This window comes from Xiphias gladius, chromosome 19 (genome assembly GCF_016859285.1).
Source record: "Xiphias gladius isolate SHS-SW01 ecotype Sanya breed wild chromosome 19, ASM1685928v1, whole genome shotgun sequence".
Lineage (NCBI taxonomy): Eukaryota > Metazoa > Chordata > Actinopteri > Istiophoriformes > Xiphiidae > Xiphias > Xiphias gladius.
This window is the reverse complement of record NC_053418.1, coordinates 6,314,600-6,329,233: the sequence shown is the minus strand read 5'-3', so window position 1 is coordinate 6,329,233 and position 14,634 is coordinate 6,314,600. Positions and strand designations below refer to the sequence as shown.

Genomic DNA, 14,634 nt, shown 5'->3' with positions numbered 1-14,634 from the left:
AATGATCACACTTTGAAACCAGAGAAATAAATGTTAACAATTAGATGGCGTGACCTGACCTGAAACGTATGGAAGCCCATTTATGACAAAAAATGAAATAAAATAAAAATTCTCATATTATCTCCTACAATTATGAGAAATTAAGCCAAAACTGCGATAAAATATGACAGTAAGTCAAAATTTTGAGAAACTTGGACAAAATTTGTGAACCCAAGACCTGCTTGCTGTGAGGTGAAATTTTAAAGTTTTAAATATTCGTTTAGTGAAAATTACTTGGTAAGTCTGGCTTTGACAATCTTTTAAAATAATTTCTAGCATAATTTCCTGGCGGGGACAGGTTAACATAAGAGATGAGTGCATCTAGCACAAAAACAAAAAAAACAAAAAACAAAACAAAAAACACACACACGCACACACACACACATACAAAAATCTGTCACACACACAGAAAAGTCCACTTCCATTTCCAAAATGAGCTTGTGTCACTTCAATAAGAAGAAAACTTATATTTTAAACCCAACAGCTAAATTTCTAGATCACGTTTACAAATAAGACCGGTAGAAATTTTACTGGATAATTTAAATCATAATTTTCACTTCCTTCTGACTTTTACACTCTATAGTAGCTGTCAGCAGTGCACAGCAACACTGGTAAAGTGAGTTAAAGCTGCAGTAGGGCAGACATTAATGTAAAAATAAAGTTAGCCAATGTCTCAAGGTAAGGCTATGACAGAAAAAAAAAGTCTCATTAATCACATTTGAGACACCATACATGCCTTATATTAGCCCAAACTGACTACTGGAGTCAAGCATGGTCACAGGAAGTGATAAAATGAAAACATTAGAGCAGAAAATTAAAAAAAAAAAAAAAACAGCAGAACTGCCAATTACCATTTGGGTCTGGGTAGTCTAGTGCAGCTTTAAAGACAATTATCTGCATCATAATATGGTCATGAGTACGATCATGTGTTGTGAACTCCACAGATGCCAAACCAAATATAACACCAAAAGGACATCACACAAAAAAGAGTAAGTTAAAGTTAAGGCAAATGACCTGAAATCCGTGGTTCTTTTCAAAAATGCTGCCTAATCTTTCTTGCCACTGAAATGAATGTTGGGATTACATTGTCTCTTTTCATTAAGTGAAATGTGGCTTTTGTTATTTATAAGCCTTATACTTTTTGAAGTAAAAGCCAAAATTTTTAATTTCATGGTGAAGTTTCAGAAATGGCAATTGTGGACCTTATTGTATTCTTCTAGCACATAAAAAAAACTCTGATTATGTCAATAAATTATTATTCAACTCACCCTTATGAATTACATATGTAGCACTTAATACTGTATGATGGCTGTAAACTCACGCACACGTGAACAACATCTGCACCGAAGATTGCACAATATTTGGACAATGCAGTTCAGCTAGATTAGAAGAACAGAATAACGTCCTTATTAAGGTAGAAACATCATATTACAATATCATAATAAACTGAAAAGAACACAAGGCCAGGCGCTCAGAAAACAGATTTGAGGACGTATCTGGTCCTTTACTTGTTGTTTGCAGATAGTAACACTTAACTATCGGGGCATACTGTAGACCAGTGGTTACATCATATCCACCACAGCAAGGGTAATAAACCGATGTAGTGTTTCAGGTAAGCATCTACGTTAGTTTCCGACATATTAACAAAGATCTGGAACACATTTCAATGTCACTATGTTATTCAGTATAAACTTCATTTGAATTCTTATAATGCAGACATGACGCATCTCATTCAAAACGTTTTCAGCATTTTCCCCATATTTGTTCACTTTGTTTTGTGCAATCCCTTGCAAAAAAAAAAAAAAAAAAAAAAATGTGAATGCAGCATGGCCGTGAAATAGATTTTGCTCAGTTCCCACTGATTAGTATACTGGCAGTAAGGGTAGGGTATCTGCTTCCTGATAAGATGCTCCGCTAATGTAACTCTGTGGGGGTTGATGTTTTGTAACGACCACTGGGTTGCATTCAGTACAGTAACTGCTAAGTCAAGCTCTAGTTCAAACACACAACACCGCTTCCCCCCCAGAAAGAGACTGTCGACCCCTCCACCCAGCTGATGTAATGTGAAGATTGCACTCTCTAGTATAATACCACAAATGTTGTTCTGCTACCAAGACTCAGGCCAGCCAAAGACAACTCCTCCTCCTCTACAGCACTTGCACTCATAACAAAGTATCATCAATGACCCTCTTCTTCCCACCTTATACAACAACTTCTCAGACACAAGAATTTCAGAAACTACAACCTTTCTTGACACGGCTCATCATTAGTCATCCCTGATTTGGGATTTTGTGTCATAATCTCATGATTTTCTCAACATTTGCAAACAAAGCACATATTAAGGTATTTCAAGGCCGTTGTCATCCCTCTGAAGCAGACACACTCTGACCACCAGTTTAAATCTGTGTAAGGTCAGTTCTGGAAGCAAAGCTATGAAATAGCTACTATTCTGACTCAAACTTATAGGATCGCTAACCTGACTGTGTAGTTTGCTTGTGATTGGTATTATCATTCCCTATACACAGAAATAATATTTGGTGATATAACCAGATGACTTGTCAAATACTGTAAGTGAAAATCAGCTTAATTTTTTCCCCAACAAAATAAAAGACAGAGTTTCAGCCTCTTGCCTTTCTTGATTTCATAATTTTATGATTTTTCCTTTGCATATAATGATGCAATTGGAGTTCAGTACAGCTCAAACCAACCGGAGTAAGTGATGGTTGCTGTTTGACTATTAAAAGCTAGAGGTCTTAGAGATCACCTTGCTACCTCGTGTTTTTACTGGACAGATTTTTCTTGATTCAATCTTGATTAGGCAAGAACCTGATGTTTTTGGAAAACTTGTTCAAGTTCCATTTCTGTTTTGTGTAAAGATGGCTCATAGTTTACCATAATTTAAACTTCTCCACCATAACTGAGAAGCATTAAATGTAAACACACGCTGCTGATTACAATGGCACTGCTACATTATTGCTGAGAAGCATCATTACTGGGTTATGGTGGAAAGGCCTAGGGGGTTGTTTGTAAGGGAATAAAAAAAATCAACTGGACAGTTAGGAACTAAGAGAACTACCAGAAGCTACCAGAATTAGTATTTTGGTTTTGCCAAACTGGCACTGGTTCTTGATACCAAACCTTACTGGCAGTACACTGCAGCAGGTCTACTGCCTGTTCCAGCAAGCCCTCTGGGACAGTATGGGCATTCCTCCTGTGTCAGGGCCCTGTTGGTGAGTATCTTTATTCGCTCACAGCTACAGGCCTGTTTAAGCTTGTTCTTTGTCAACTTTCCACAGCTGTTCCTTAACCTCAGTGGGCAGCGTGTTGAAGAGGTCCTCCTCCACCACGAGACCAGTTCTCTTTAGCTGTCGGCACTCACTCAGCTCCACGGGCAAACACTCCAGACGGTTTCCTCTCAGCTCTAGCTGTGTCAACCCAGTCAGCTCGCCAAACCGTGATGGCAAAGACTGCAGGCAATTGTTCCCCAAGTTCAGAGTGCGAAGCTTCTTGCACTGGAACAGCTCATTAGGCAGACTCTCAATCTTTATTTCGAGATGGGGAGGGTAATTTGAAAAAAAGAGAACAGGAGAGACGTTATAATTTGTATCTAACATTTTTCATCAGCGGACAAATTGTTGCAAACAACAACAATACCATATACAATCAACGAAGATTAAAATGGTTATAAAAAAAGTGATATTCAAGTTCTCACCCTGTTGGCTGTCACTGCCAGGTACTGAAGATTCTGGAGGAAGCCAATGTCTGTTGGGATATAGGTCAGGTTGTTATGGCTCAGGTCCAGGAAGCGCAGCTTGCGGCAATAAAACAACTGGCTAGGGATCTTCTCAATCTTGTTTCTGTTCAGGTACAGCTTCTCCAGGTTGGTCAGTGTGCCGATCTGGATGGGAATATAGGCAATCTGGTTGTACCAGAGCTTAAGGCAGACCAGCCGATGAAGATGCTGGAAGCTGATGATCTCCTCAATGGTCTTCAGGTTGTTGTCCTTCAGGTCAATCTCCTGCAAGTTGTGCAAGCTGAAGATTGAGTGCGGAATGCGTTCTAGATCACAGCGGATGAGCTCCAGCTCTGTCAGGTTCACCATCTTCTTCAGGCTGTTGAGCACCATCAGCTTGGTGCCTTCATTGTTGATGGAAAGCTTCTGGAGGTGCATACCCACATCAGTCACCACCTGAGGTAGCTTGGTGAGATTGCTCTTCAGACGAAGAACTTTGAGCCTCTTGAGCTCTCGGAGTCCATCAATGACAATGTAACGGTTGTTCTCTGCACTGAGATTCCCTGTCAGATGAAGCTCACTCAGATTCTTCAAACTGTAGATCCATAAGGGAATCTCTTTGATGTCAGTGAATTTGATGTGAAGAGATTTCAAGTTCTCACGCAAAAAAGCCAATGCGGGAGCTTCGATTTTAGCTGGTGTGTGATAAAGCCACATCTCTCGCAGGTTGAGCAGCTGGGCGATGATTGGGGGGATGGTGATGTCTGGTATAAGCTCCAGTTTAAGGACCTCCAGCTCCATCAGGTCAAAAACCGTGTCTGGAATGCCACTTAGCATGAAAAGGTGCAACTCCAACTTCTCCTGTGAGTTCTTAGTTATCCTCTGCCTGAGCTTGTCCAGTGTCCACTCATTGTTGAGGTTCAGCTGCCTCAGCTTATTTTCACTTACTTCTGAGAGAAACACAGCAAAGCGTTTGGAGTACAGAGGGTCATACTGATCTATCATGTGCAACATGAATGCAAAGTCATTCTTCACATCAGGTATGTCACTGTAGCTGCTCTCTTCCCGTATTGACTCAAAGGAGTATTTCTTTAGAGAGCGCCGGAGCATCCAGCAAAGTGTGTACATGCAGATCAAACCATACACAACCACTAAGCTAATGTAAAAACAGGCTAAGATTTTAAAAAGTGTAGCCAACGGGTGAGCACAACGGTACACGCTGTAACCTGTCAGGCTTTCTATATTTACCGAACAGTCAACACTAAATTTAATATCGTGCACGTAATACCCTGTGTAGCAGATTATCAAAATAAACTTGATGACTTTGATAATAGTCTGACGGATGTACAGTCTGTACACAATGTCTCCTTCTTCAACGTGTATACGGAACTTCTTCACTTTTTCAAACAGGGCCTTTGCCTGCTCACCCTCTTTTTTGTCCAAAACCCCTGTCTCTGTTCTATCTACAATGCCTTGCTCAAAGCGTGTCTTTGTCCTTTGGAGCATAGGAACACTTGCTTCAACATCCTCACTGATAACGGACTCCTTGTGGTCCATTGAGCCGTTCATTTTCATAGGTTTTGGGTCACTCTCTTCAACCACTGTCTCTGACAGTGCCCTAGTTGTCCATGGGGAGTCAAAGCATTTCAGCAAGATGGATACAAAGTGCTCTAGTTTGGAACTAGTCCGTGGAAACTTAAACCAGAAGTTGCTGCAAGCTAGAAAAATAAGGGTATGAAGTAATACTAGGTAGGGAAAATACTTGGCAAACCAGTGCAATCTATTCTCATAGCACACAGCATCCACATAGTTGTATTGGTGGCGGTCCAAATCATACTGGATCCCTTTGGGCTCCAAGAACAGTGATGTGGAGAGGGTGGAATTTAAGTTCTTCTTGCAGGTCTCATTGACCACCCATTTACAGGGCAGGCAAATCATCTTGTCCTGGGTGACCTGCAGTGTCCCACCAAACACAGAAATCATGAGCATAACAATGGAAATGTAGTCTGTGAACACATCCCACCATGGTTTCAGGATGCGGTATGCTGGCTGTGTGTCCACAAAGTACCGCAGCTCTGTGATGGGGATCATGGTTTATCTGTGAAAAAAAGATTTGAGGAAATCATAACAGAGTGGCCTGATATACTACACAGTGTTGTCAAAAATCAAAACGCTCATTCCCATCAATGCCTGAACAGCCTTTGCCTGAACCACAACACAAAACCAAGCTGCCAAATCAATACTACATTGCTAACTAACAAGGTCATACATCAGAACATTCCAGACTGTTAATTTGAAAGCTGCCAGGAGTAATGAAACAGAGATTCTCAATTGTGACAAAGAATTGCTTGATTGACTTCACTGGGTGGGCTACTGTGTTATTGATTTAGTCATATATTCAGCTACAATTAATCTTGCTTTCAAAGGGGTGTCATACTGGACATAGCGTTTCAAATGTTATGGCCGAATGGCAAATCAGCCATACAAAAAATATAGTCAATTTTTCTGCATTTTAATTTTGAAGAATTAATGGGTTGCCCTCATGAAAAAAAATAAATAAATACAAATATCACACAGGCAATGAGGCACCTGCCGAGAAAATGTATGCAGGCTGTAAACATAATAAATGAGCAAATTAACAAAACAATGATTTTAGTTTAGCTTAATCATGAAAAACCTTTATGTCTGATTTTCACTGGAAGGAAACCCTAATTAGCAGAGACACATTAATTCATCTCTTCTGTTCTGATGCCGATTATCACACCTATCACACCTAAACTAAGTAACTCAAATTGTATAATTCTTCAATATTTATAAAATTCTATAAAAAAATGAAAAACAAAAATTGCACTGTTACACAAACAGTGATGAAGTTAAAGTAACATAGATGAGTCATACATATCTGAACAATAACCTATGTGTCAGTAATGGTGATAATACTGATCCAGGGTATTGTACTGATGTATATCACTACTAACTTGCACTGATATATTGAGATATACCTTGAGACCATACAATCTGGTTTAACCATCAAAGATTTCGCCCTACCGTTTATACTGAGGCACCTATCCCTTTAACATCACTGGGTGCATTAGGCCATAGTAAGTAATGTTGCAATGGCAAAATTTACTTTTTATATAATTCTTGTATCAATGTAATAAAGTGCCTTGATTTATCAAGTATTAACTGAAGGAGCCAAAACTAGACATTCCCGTGTGGTTATTTTATTCACTAACACTTTATAATTTATGTTCCAGAAAAAGTAATATATCATGATATTGTGAAATAAAAATTCATATACTGTGATAGAGGATTTTATCCGTGTCATCCACCTCTAATTGGGAGTAAATCTTTATGTATCCATGCAAGGTGTAGATTTGAGGTTTCATACCAACTCCGAGTTGTTGGAATGAAATATACCAATCTAAAAAAATATACCAAACTAAAAAAGAACACAGGAACAACATATTTCATGTAAAAGGACAGATAAAAATGCTCTCAATGCACTTGAAAAATTGTTCTACTTACAAATCCAAACTTGAAAAAAGCAATAACTCCATACATAACCAGTCAAGAGTGATCCACAACTACTCCTTCGCCTCTGCTGTACATCAGAGCCAGATAAATCCCTCCAAATCAACCTCTAGCCTTGTGCGAGTGTGACACACCCAGCATGTAAGCTTGAGAAGTCACTCTTCTACAGATGATGTTCCGTTTTGGCTTGTTTAACCCAAACAACACGACCGCCAGAGGAGCCACCTTGCTCCCCTGCTCTCTATTCTTAGCCATTTCCGTTAATAATACCCAGAGTATTGTCTGTGGGGGCCTTGAGAAGCACCTCCCTCGACCTTCAGGAGGAGATCCTGTTTATCTTATAGAAGCTGCTGTCTCCAACCAGTGTCTCTCTGGAATACTCCACCGTCACCTTCTGCACCTCCACCACCCCCAAAAAACACACACCTACACATACACAACAAGAGTCAAAAGTTGGCATTCATCACAGCTTGTACTTTGTTAGGAAACTGTAAAAGCAAGAAGCCAACACGCCTAGTCTGATCCTTGGCCAAATAAGCATACTTAGACTGGCTCCGGTTCAGAGAAACACATAACAGCTTTTCCAATGCAGTAGCCGGGACTGGGTAGATGATGTAGCGCCCACAAATACACCCAATAAATAAAACACTCACCAGTTTGGAGGTGTTATCTGTGTTCCAGTGCCTGATGTTGTGCGTGGTGGACCAGCCACTCTCTGTGTATCCAAAACTCTTCATGGACCATTGCCCCTCTCATCGCCATGGGGTTTAATAGACGATCTGGGGGAAAAAAGACACTGGGGAGATGGAAATGTGTTTTTAGCCGTTTTCTAGCATATTTGGGAGTGACATAAATTTGCAAAACGCGTAAAAAAAAAAAAAAAAAAAAAAAGTTATTTGCATGATAGTGGTCCAAGTCATGTTTAAACAACAACACCTTACGCGTTTGCCCTAACGAGAACCGCTCGTTATTAAGGAGCAGGTGATATGTCGGGCCAAATAGGACCTGTGTTGTCAGATACACATGTTAAATTCCATTTAAACTGATACATCAGTCACCGCTCGTAACCCTAGCTTTGGATGCCTTTGTCATCTGGCCAGGTAGCTCAGCAAGCTTCTCAGCTCAAAGTTAAAGCTGGGGTTTTTTTTTTTTGTCTGTATACTATTAAATAATGTGACACACTATCTTCGAGGAAGTACACTGGTATCTGACAGCAAGCTACCCATCAGCAACGACCACAAACGGTGGGACGCATTTCGCTGTTAAAACACGTTAGCAAACTTAGCTAGGCTGCCATTAGCTGGCGAGCTAGCCTGGCTACATATTGACCACCGGCTGTTTCTGTCATCGGAAGTTTACATCCTGGCAAACACTGAAGTTTATATGACGGTGGCACGTCGCTAACATGCTTTCGAACCGCTAGGGTGTAAAACTTACAGTGTTCGCTGTGCTGCGATCACATCCACATCCTACTTTCTCATCAATAGTTGCTATCAAATTGTGTTTGCTGTTGCTAGCAGCTCAGCTTGCTAGCTGTTGTGTGTGTGTGTGTGTGTTTTTTTTTTTCCCCCACCACCTACGAGGCAGTTATTCCTCCGCTTCCACCGCCCGGCCGAGGGGTGGCGGGTTTTTTTTTGTTTTTTTTAAACAAACGTACAGGAACTCTGAGAGGCAGAGGAAGAACGAGGGCGAAAGAGACAGATGCTGATGTTTTGAAAAGAGGATCTTATCTTGTGATTGCCCACATAACACCGCCGGATAGTGGATTTAAACTCCAGAGATGTTGTCGTCGAACTCCTTGCGGATCGCGTGGTCGTCCCGAACCGCACTTCGCCCGACCTGGCTGACCACGAACCGATTGTCTGTCTCCAAAACTGTTACATATTCAGCTCATTGTATCTCTACCAGCCTCCCCAGCAGGGACCCATGGCACCTCGACATTGACACCAGAGCCCCGGTGAAGGAGGGAGGGCTGAGCTGGTACACTAATCAAGCCAACTCACCGAGGAGCTACTGTACAGGTCAGGTCAAGTTGAGCTGCTGGAACTGTGAAAAGCCCCTTGACAAAACGCCTGCATTCTTCTGCATGTCATGCAAAGTAGTCCAGCCCCCTGAAGAAGGGACATCTTACTTCAAGATCATGGACTGGTGAGGGTCTCGTCTCCTTAATTATCACCAACTGTCTTAACCACATTAACATTTAATGAATTAAGTCTTTTAAGTAGAATTTCATGTTACCATGTGTTGCCTCTTTTCAGTGACTACACGTTCACGCTGGACACACAAAAGCTGCAGAAAAGATACTTGCAGCTCCAGAGGTCTCTACATCCTGACAACTTCAGCCAGAAATCTGTGGTAGGCAGGGGCATGTAAGGGGAATCCGAATAGAGATCAGCTGAGTGAGACGGTCTATTAGTATGCGGAGGCCTTCCTATCTATTACCAGCAGTGTGAAACAGGAAACTGGGTCTGGCCCTTTTGTCCCTATCAGGCCACTTGACTGTGCATTTTTGTTTTATTAGTGTGATTCATTGTGATGTGGCCGAGGAAATAAAGTTGAAAAGATGGCTTCATTGAAGTACACTGACAAATTTTGCCCTTGTAAAAAGCAGCTTTCACTATATTAAGCGATCAAACAAACAAGGTCAAGGCAAGTTCAAGGAATCAAAAGCTAAACAGCTGAAAATATGAGAGACCATTGCTTTAAGAAAAAAAGGAGAAAAGATGAGCAAAAACTATTAAAAATGGAAATATAGTTGAAATGAATGACTGGATGACAAACATCTTAATAGTCTTAAATTTTATAAAAAAGATGAATGATATTTTGAAAGGATTATTTAATCACATTAATGATGGCTCAGTTTTAGAAAGTGTCCAAGGAGGCAATTCCCGTAAGCCAGCAGGCACAATACCAGGACCCTGGAGCTGTGACTGCACGTTGTAACTTTAAACTCCTAAAAGTAACGGTTAAGTGAGAGAAAGTTAATGTCAAGAAAACTCAATTGCTTGACGTAGGGAGACCTTTCCATCCTCGGTGTATCCATGTATTTTATAACTGTTGCTGCAATGGATCTGTGCAGAAGGGAGAAGTTATGACTTACATGCCCCAAAGAATCTGTGCAGTTAAAGCTGAAATCCAATTTTTGATTTTAAAAATGCATTTTTGGGGAGAGGAGGAAACGCAGGAGCTTCTACCCCAAACCAACCCGCAAAGTTAAAAATAGGGCAGCAGCTAATGACTACTTTAATTATTGTTTCATCTGCCAATTATTTTCTCGATTAATCGGTTAATCATTTTGTGTATAAAAGGTCAGAAAATAGGAAAAAAATGCCTGTTATAATTTCCCAGTACCCAGGGTGGCTTATTCAAATTGCTTATTTTATATGGCCAACAGTCCAAAAAGCAAAGATAATCAATTTACTAGTATGACAAAGAAACATTTCAAATCCTCACATTTTAGAAGCCGAAACCATGAATTTTTGGATATTTTGCTTGGAAAAAAAAAAAAATGAAATAAGTCAAAATAGTTGCCAGTTAATTTTGTTGTGATCAACTCGTCAATTAAGCGATTAATCGGCCAATCATTTCAGCTCCTGTCAAATACATGGGATGTCTATGAACTGCACACGTGAATTTACATTTTGCTTTGTGATGTCTTCCGGGTTATTTTAGGTTGGACTATGAGACTACAGAAAGCCTCTGTTACAGACTGGGGAGTAGAGTTTTAAGACATGGGTTGCTACCAGGGACGGCCTAATGAAAGGGGCTATCGAGTTGCATTATGGGAAATGTAGGATGCAGTGTTTTGGGAGCTTTACCAATACTACGGACTAAAAGTAGAGATTTCTGCCTCTGCTGTTTTAAGTACCACTTTAAGAAATGATATAGAATATCATGATACAATGCACACAGCAAACTCATGGTGATGGTATACACATAAGGATACTAAAGGAGAAATACAGGAAAGAGCTCTAATTTTGGTTTGTCCAGTTGTCGATGGATGGAGCACTCCCTCACTGCTGCTAAGGAAATAAATTTGGTCTAGTCTTTCTATTCAATTTTGATTTGTCTATTTTTATAAGCAGACAAGTATACCTTTCTAGCACCAGAATTTTGTGCGGGGAAAAAATAAATTATAGGTACTTGGTAAATCACGCTCAGCCCAAGGCACAGTGTGGGTAATGAGAAAAGTAGGACTACAATTTATATAAAAATCTTGACTAGATCAGCATTAATAATGTCGTCATAGCAAAAAATATGACTTCTACCAATACATCTGAAGAGTTTAAAGTTGAAGGTGTATGTAGGTTATTTTATAAGTAGTAAAGAGTGGACAAAAGTTTCACATCATCCAGTTTCCCCCTTCTGAGTCATTAAAAAAAACTGCATGGCACTTAAGAAGAGATCAGCATTATGGTTACAAGGAGGAGCGGCGGTCTGATGCTTCAAGCGGGTGGAAAAGCACAATGCAGAATGTTGTCAGGATATGATATGAACGCTAAACTCATATTCAGCAGAGTGCGAGAGAGGAAAGGTGGCCTAAATGGTTTCTTCACACACAACCTGTCCAATATTGTACTGACTCTGTTTTATTTATCAGCACCTCTGGCCGTTTTTCTTAATTAGACATCTTCCAGCCTCGGGGGTCTTAAGCATATATAGAAAACTCATTATTTATCCAAGGCTACAAGGCAGCCACCTACTGCACTGGTTGTTATTGCAGAAACAGCTCCACACGATGGGCCCATGAGCCCAGAGCTTGAGACTATTGATTTTCAGAAGAGCTGACAGACCTGATAGCTGCAAAATGTACTCAGATCTGCCAACCACTTCCAAGATATTTTACATCCTGTCTTGTTTCTACACATCTGTTTTGTCAAACTTACACCTGCATCTCTTGAAGGGTCCCAAGGTGCCCGACTGCAAAAGAGTAGCTGTATGTCATACACCTAATTGACAGTATGACCACGGATTTGGTGTTTCGAAAATTGTCAGAGGTATAGCCTGGGATAGCAAGGTGGAAAAAATACCTAAGATTTTATTCACTTTTGTAACAGTTTGATGCGTTACTCTAGATGTTGTGAATAATTACTGTTCAAAATGCACAGCAGGTTGGTCAAACATCACAAAAATACAGATTTTCTTTCCCTTTTTTAAATGAATACAGTTTGAACTTGCCATGACTAGAAGTAAACTTAACAGAACCCTGTTTTTGCAGAAAGAACAGGAGTATTCAGAAAGCCATTCGGCGCTTGTGAACCAAGCATACAAGACTCTGCTTAAGCCTTTGAGTCGTGGTCTTTATATGGTGAGTTTGAAATCCATGCCTCTACTTCGAATGAATACTTTATTTTCATGCAAGATCAGTCTGTCTGATCTCACATTCAATAGAAACATCTTTACCATCTGACAGCCAAGGGCAGTGAAATGGATTTAAAGGAGCAGTTGAGTTTGATGAACTCCCATCATATGTTTCAGCTGGAGCTGGAGGGGATGCATATAGAAGAGGGCAACGACTCTGGGGCTGATTCAGAGTTTCTGATGGAGCTGATGGAGATCAATGAAGCTCTTGATGAGGCACAGACTCCAAAAGAAGCCAATAAGATCAGCCAAGACACAAAAGGTAAACAAATGTGCCTGTTCAAATTATTAAGTGAAAGTCTGGTTGAGTGCTTTGAGCTAATTATTAAGCATAAATTTGCACAGGTGGACAAGAATATGTCGCTGGTTAATTGGTGCTGAAACATCAGCTGTTATATATTTTTGACTACTTTTATGACTGTTTACCTCTGCAGCCTCAGAAAAGTATTAAAATGAGACAATATAAGCACTACAAGCAATTTAAGGCTGAACGGCTCACTGAGCATGCTGAAAACTGCTTTGTTTTAAGACTTACAATTGTAAAATTCCAGCTCTAGTTGATTTGGTGATACCTGTGGTTACCATGGTAACCCAATAGCGATCTATGTGTATGTATGTATATATAAAAATAAAATTTCTGTATATAGGTTGGAATGGCAGACTCTGCCACTAACAATGAAAAGTACTATATATAAAGGTAATTAAAGAATGTAAATACATTGAACGGGTAATTCAGAAAACATGCTGAACATAAATAGTATGGGATTTGATTTAATGAAAATCGTAGCGATTATAACTTTAACCAAGAGTTAAGTACTAGAGATGCACACATCAAACTGTGTCAACACAATATGTCGCTTTGATTTTCCTGTTGTTTGTTTCACTTCAAATCAAGCAGTTACTCTCAGAGTCGAGTGTGCTTTTGAATTTCCAGGAATAAAAGGCACCATACTGTATGTGCCATGTCTTGTTAACGCGTGCAGAACCGGAATTTGTCTCCTTCCCCTTTCGCAGGGAAACTAGCAGACTTGACAGAGCAGATAGACGCTGCCCTTCATAAAGGTATTATGTTCAGATGTTGCAATGAAATATTTTCTGTTCCTCCACCTCATTCCTTTGTTCGTTTTGTAATCTATGCTGAAGCTTTCCTTTAAGTTGCCGAGTGAGTCATTGATTGTACTTCTTTTTTGCACTCTGCTTTTTTAATCAGGGGAGCTTCAGACTGCCAAAGCACTGCTTGCCCAGATGAAATACTATGCAAACATTGAGGAGAAAGCAAAGGAAAAACTTACAAAATTTATGTAAATCTTCTCCCCTATTTTGTGTCATTTAATATTTTTACCCACTTTTGCACAGATGCACATAAATTATTGTACATTTTCTGGAGTTATGTAATATTATTGTTCACGTTGAATAATAAAAGCAATAATGCATAATACACGACTGAACTAATGTTCTTTATGTATTTAATATTCTATTTTTGATAAATAACTATAGATGTGAGGGTGAAGCCTAATCATATCTGCTTGTACCTATTGTATCATTAAAGATGACGGAGATCTATAATTGGCTCTGATGAAAATGCTTCTCAGGATGTTTATATGGTGAACGCTACCATCAGTTCAGCATTTTTTTTTTTTTTCATGTCGGGCTCACACACAGACAGGGGAGTCTCATTCCGTTCCTCGGGTTACCTTTAGGGGGAGACATAACACCTTGACAATTATCATGCAGAAGAGCAGTACATGCTGTACAAACTGGATACGAGACCAGAAGGAAGTCCTTTATTGAGGTAGACAACCTATTGAATTAATGATGGTTGTTTCAGATGTAGCATTAATGCTATGATAATACGAGCCCGCTGAATGACGATCACTTGATGAGCCAGAGATCTGTGATCTGTGTAATTTCTTGCTCATAAAGTGATGTACACTGACGCTGTACACCTATGCCTGCAGCACGACCGT

At 39.9% G+C, this 14,634-nt stretch overlaps 2 protein-coding genes across 3 annotated transcripts; one reads left to right on the top strand and one right to left on the bottom strand.

Moving 5' to 3' along the window:
- Window positions 1–1,865: 1,865 nt before the first annotated feature.
- On the bottom strand, window positions 1,866–8,849 carry lrrc8ab (leucine rich repeat containing 8 VRAC subunit Ab). Of its 2 annotated transcripts, XM_040155021.1 has the most exons (4): window positions 8,744–8,849; window positions 7,960–8,085; window positions 3,752–5,870; window positions 1,866–3,581 (listed from the first exon to the last, which is right to left on the bottom strand). In XM_040155021.1, the coding sequence occupies exons 3-4, from the start codon at window positions 5,861–5,863 to the stop codon at window positions 3,306–3,308; spliced, it is 2,388 nt and encodes a 795-aa protein (XP_040010955.1). In that variant the 5' UTR covers window positions 5,864–5,870; window positions 7,960–8,085; window positions 8,744–8,849; the 3' UTR covers window positions 1,866–3,305. The 2 variants fall into 2 exon arrangements, with proteins under 2 accessions (XP_040010955.1, XP_040010956.1); XM_040155022.1 differs by lacking the exon at window positions 8,744–8,849 and having other exon boundaries at window positions 7,960–8,096.
- Window positions 8,850–8,942: 93 nt separating this feature from the next.
- Window positions 8,943–14,110, top strand: hscb (HscB mitochondrial iron-sulfur cluster cochaperone). The gene is made up of 6 exons (XM_040155023.1): window positions 8,943–9,454; window positions 9,565–9,661; window positions 12,525–12,614; window positions 12,785–12,929; window positions 13,682–13,729; window positions 13,878–14,110. Exons 1-6 carry the CDS (start codon window positions 9,087–9,089, stop codon window positions 13,970–13,972), a joined length of 843 nt encoding a protein of 280 aa, XP_040010957.1. The 5' UTR covers window positions 8,943–9,086; the 3' UTR covers window positions 13,973–14,110.
- Window positions 14,111–14,634: the final 524 nt, after the last annotated feature.